General features: G+C 41.4%; 1 protein-coding gene across 3 annotated transcripts in view; it reads right to left on the reverse strand.

The window, feature by feature from the left end:
* HPSE2 (heparanase 2 (inactive)) overlaps positions 1-3,609 on the reverse strand; it is a 621,208-nt gene that overhangs the window by 159,972 nt on the left and 457,627 nt on the right. For all 3 annotated transcript variants that reach the window (XM_012661668.1, XM_012661669.1, XM_012661671.1), the window contains one exon: positions 2,915-3,008. In XM_012661668.1, the coding sequence (XP_012517122.1) occupies positions 2,915-3,008 (94 nt within the window). The remainder of the gene's footprint in view (positions 1-2,914; positions 3,009-3,609) is intronic.

Below are 3,609 nucleotides of genomic sequence, written 5' to 3' on the forward strand. Positions count from 1 at the left end.
ACACAAATCATAGAGTCCAAATGACTTAAGCCAAAGTGGTTCTTCTTGGTTCTTACGTCATTGTTTTGGAGTCAGCCCAGCTATCCACACGATACCATCTGCGCTGAGTCCTAAACATCTCTCACTTTCCCATCTGACTCTTCCTGTATTGTTAGATTCTCAACTCTTTCCTTTGACTCATCTCCCAATGTACACATGATTATCCTCATTCTAATGGAAGGGAGAGGAGTGTGTGGATCATCCAAAGTGGAGGGTTGTCTAAACATGTCTCTGTTTGGCTTTCAAACATAACATGTAGATTTTCATATAACCAGATAATTCACCCACTGCTCAGAAAACTGAGAATTCTTCTCTAAGTGGCAGTTCAAATTTGGAAACCACAGCTGCTTTTAACAATTGAGTCACTGCCTTTCAGGTGCCAAAAATATCACCTATCATATTCCCCAGGGTTCAAAGAAAGAGGAAAGAGGGGAAAATGCAAAAAATAAGCTGAAGAGAAAGGTAGCATGAAGCTTCTCTAGTCACAGAAATTATTATTAAAAAAAAACATAGTAACTGTTAGAACAGTAAAAAAAAAGCCATAAAAACTAGCATTCAATAACGATGAACAAAAACCAGACCTCATGTGACTTTCTCAATCTACCTAAGAGGGAGGGAGGATAGTATCCTTAACATCTTCATTTTACAGATGAAGAAACAAAATCAGAGAAATCAAGTGACTGGCCCAAAGCCTCACAGCTAAGCCTGAGCTTCAGGGTAGGTCATCCAATTTCAAATTCTGTGCCCTCTCTCCTATTCAAACAGCCTCACCACTGATTTATCAAACCACTACCACATGGCTCCATTTTGGGGGGAAATCTGCCCTTTTTCTACTACTGTGGGCCTAAGGGGGTAGGTCATTAGGACTTCTCTTAATTTCTACTAATAGAGAAGAAACAAAGATTCCACTTCTAGCTTTTGGGTGAGTGTTCTAGGTATATAGACATTAAAACCTTACTTAGCCCATCTCTGAACTGGTTTTGGGAGCTTGCAAGAAAGACATTTGGCTAGTCTGCCCTCCTTTGCACTTTGGACCCTAATTCCTCAGACATCCCCCTCCCCATGCACCAGGGACTTCAGGAACAGCCAAAGTAACTTTTGAACAATCAAAATTTGAGGACTCTGATCTAGTCTCTCAGCTCCCATCTCCCCTGAGCAGGCCAGAGCTTAGCACATCCTGGGCTGTAGTAAGAGAGACTGTCTTCCTGGAGGCCCTGACAACAGGGTCCAGGCTGCTGCAGCCACTGAAGAGTCTATCCAGTGAATCAAATCTCAGAGAATCTGTGAGCAACCCCTCCAGCATATACCGTTTTAAGGCAATATCTGGCAAGAGTTTGGTAAGAGAATTGAGAAAAGAAAAACAGGGAAATGACCTAAGGCCTACTAAATGAAACAGGGAGGATGAAACTGTGGCAGATAATATTTTACAAAAATGACTGCAAAAAAGTCCAAAAATGCTTTTCCAGAATCTTGCCATTCCCCCATCAAGAGAAAGAGTTCATTTCTTCTTTCCTAGAAACATCATGGGTTTTGGTGACTGCTTCAGTGAATAGAACATGGTTGTAGCGATGCCCTGTGACTTCAGTGGGTAGGTTAAAAAAGGGATACAACTTCCACCTGGTTCTCTCTCTTGGATATCTGACTTTAGAAGCTTGGGGTAAGCCCAGGCTACATGGAGAGTTCATATGTGGGTGTTACAGTTGTCAGCCCCAACTAAGGTGACAGCTGACAGCTGGTATCACCTGCCAGGCATGTGAGTGAACAAGCCTTCTGATGATTCCAGATGCCACCTTTTGAGTTATTCCAGCCTTCTTCGGAGTCTTCCACTTGAGGCTTCAGACACTGTGGAGCAGAGACAAACCATCCCTGCTGTGCCTTTTGGGAATTCCTGACCCTTACAATCCATCTGCATAATAAATCGTTGTTTTATACCACCAAGGCTTGGGGTAATTGGCTGCATAGCAGGAAATAACCAGAATAGAAATCTCAGCTTGAAGGGACCACTGGGCATGTTCTGTCTGCAATAACCAAAGAGGAATCCAGGCCCTGCTGCCAAGTCTTATCTTTCCCTGCCAGATGCCTTGTGCACATGGGTCATTTCTCTTAGGGCCCCCCTGTTCCTCCCTTCAACAGCACTTAGTCCCTCTCCCTCCAGGTCCATCAGACGTGTTTTTAAAGGTCTGAATCTCAATTTGGTTTTTGCCATTTTCCTTAAGTTTCTTGGGCCCTGGATAAATTAGGACATAAGCTTAGCCACTTATTTCAGTTTTTGAACATTCTGTGATGGTGAATGAGTATGCAGTGGTGAAGGGTAACGGGAAGTGGGGAGAAAGGAAAGAACCTACCTCTCAACACCTTTGACCTAGAGCTGATAGAAACTATATGCAATTGCTTAATATAATTTAGCTTCCCCTTCATCTTTACAAAAGTAAGATCTTACTTGCCTAATTCTAAGACCTCTAGGAATACTGTAAACATGGCTCAGAATTGCCAATGCCCTAGACCAGAATTTCACAGAATGAATGTAATCATTCTCCCCTTAAAATAAGCCAAAAGAAACCTCTGCAAAAAAGAAAATAACAAAGTAAACCTATTCTTCCCTTATGAAACTCACAATTTAGAAACAAACTATTAACAAATATTTCTTATGAAAACAGAGATGCTTTTAAACCTTGATATGGCACAAACACAAACCCTCCTCAGTTTGAAAAACAATAAACAGCAATCATCAATTGTAATAAGGGAGCTTGTCACCACACCCATCGAGACTGCACCATTTCACTATTTTTCCATCCTGGGTCCCACAGTGCTTAAGTCCCGCTGGGACCCTTGCCTTAATCCCAAACTCACTCTTCCCCAGGATACTTTTACTCACTTTCTGAATTTTCCTAATCTGGTCAGAGAGTGTGTCTAACAGGCGAGTTTTCAGGAAGTCCATCACCTTGACCACTCGGCCATCAATGTAGCAACTGGAATAAAAATAAAATAAGAATCAGATAAAATCTCAATCAGGGGACTACAAATACACTTCTCTAGCCAGAGGTCTCTGTTGTCTGAGGAACAGCCAAGGGTTCCATTTGGGCTTCATATCCTGAAAGGTTTTGACCCTGGGTACTTTTCAAACAAATGATATACTTTTTATCTTCTCCATTTCCACCTCTATTTGTGGGTTGTGATTTTTTTCAACCTTTGTCATGTGAAACCCCATTGCTTGTTCTATGGGAATTGACAGGAACTCCATAATACAAATTAGATAATAAGGAAAAGCTTACTTCTTTTTCCCTCTTGGGAAAGTAATTTAACACCCATCCCATGCCCATCCCTAACCCCACCTTAAAATAGTAAAGGTATGTGGGAGTTTTGAAAGAATACTCAAACATTTTGATAGGTCTCCACATGTTTAAATAAGAAAATAAATGCCAAAGCAAAAATCTGATTTAGTTCAGTGGGTAGGTCTCAAATGTTTCCAGTCTCCAGCTCACTTCCCTGGGCAAAATACCCTGTAGTCAATCTACTACTAAAATATCCTGTGATTGCCTACTACCTCCAGAATGAATGAACAAATGAATG

This window comes from Propithecus coquereli, unplaced genomic scaffold, assembly GCF_000956105.1.
Source record: "Propithecus coquereli isolate 6110/MARCELLA unplaced genomic scaffold, Pcoq_1.0 Scaffold73, whole genome shotgun sequence".
Lineage (NCBI taxonomy): Eukaryota > Metazoa > Chordata > Mammalia > Primates > Indriidae > Propithecus > Propithecus coquereli.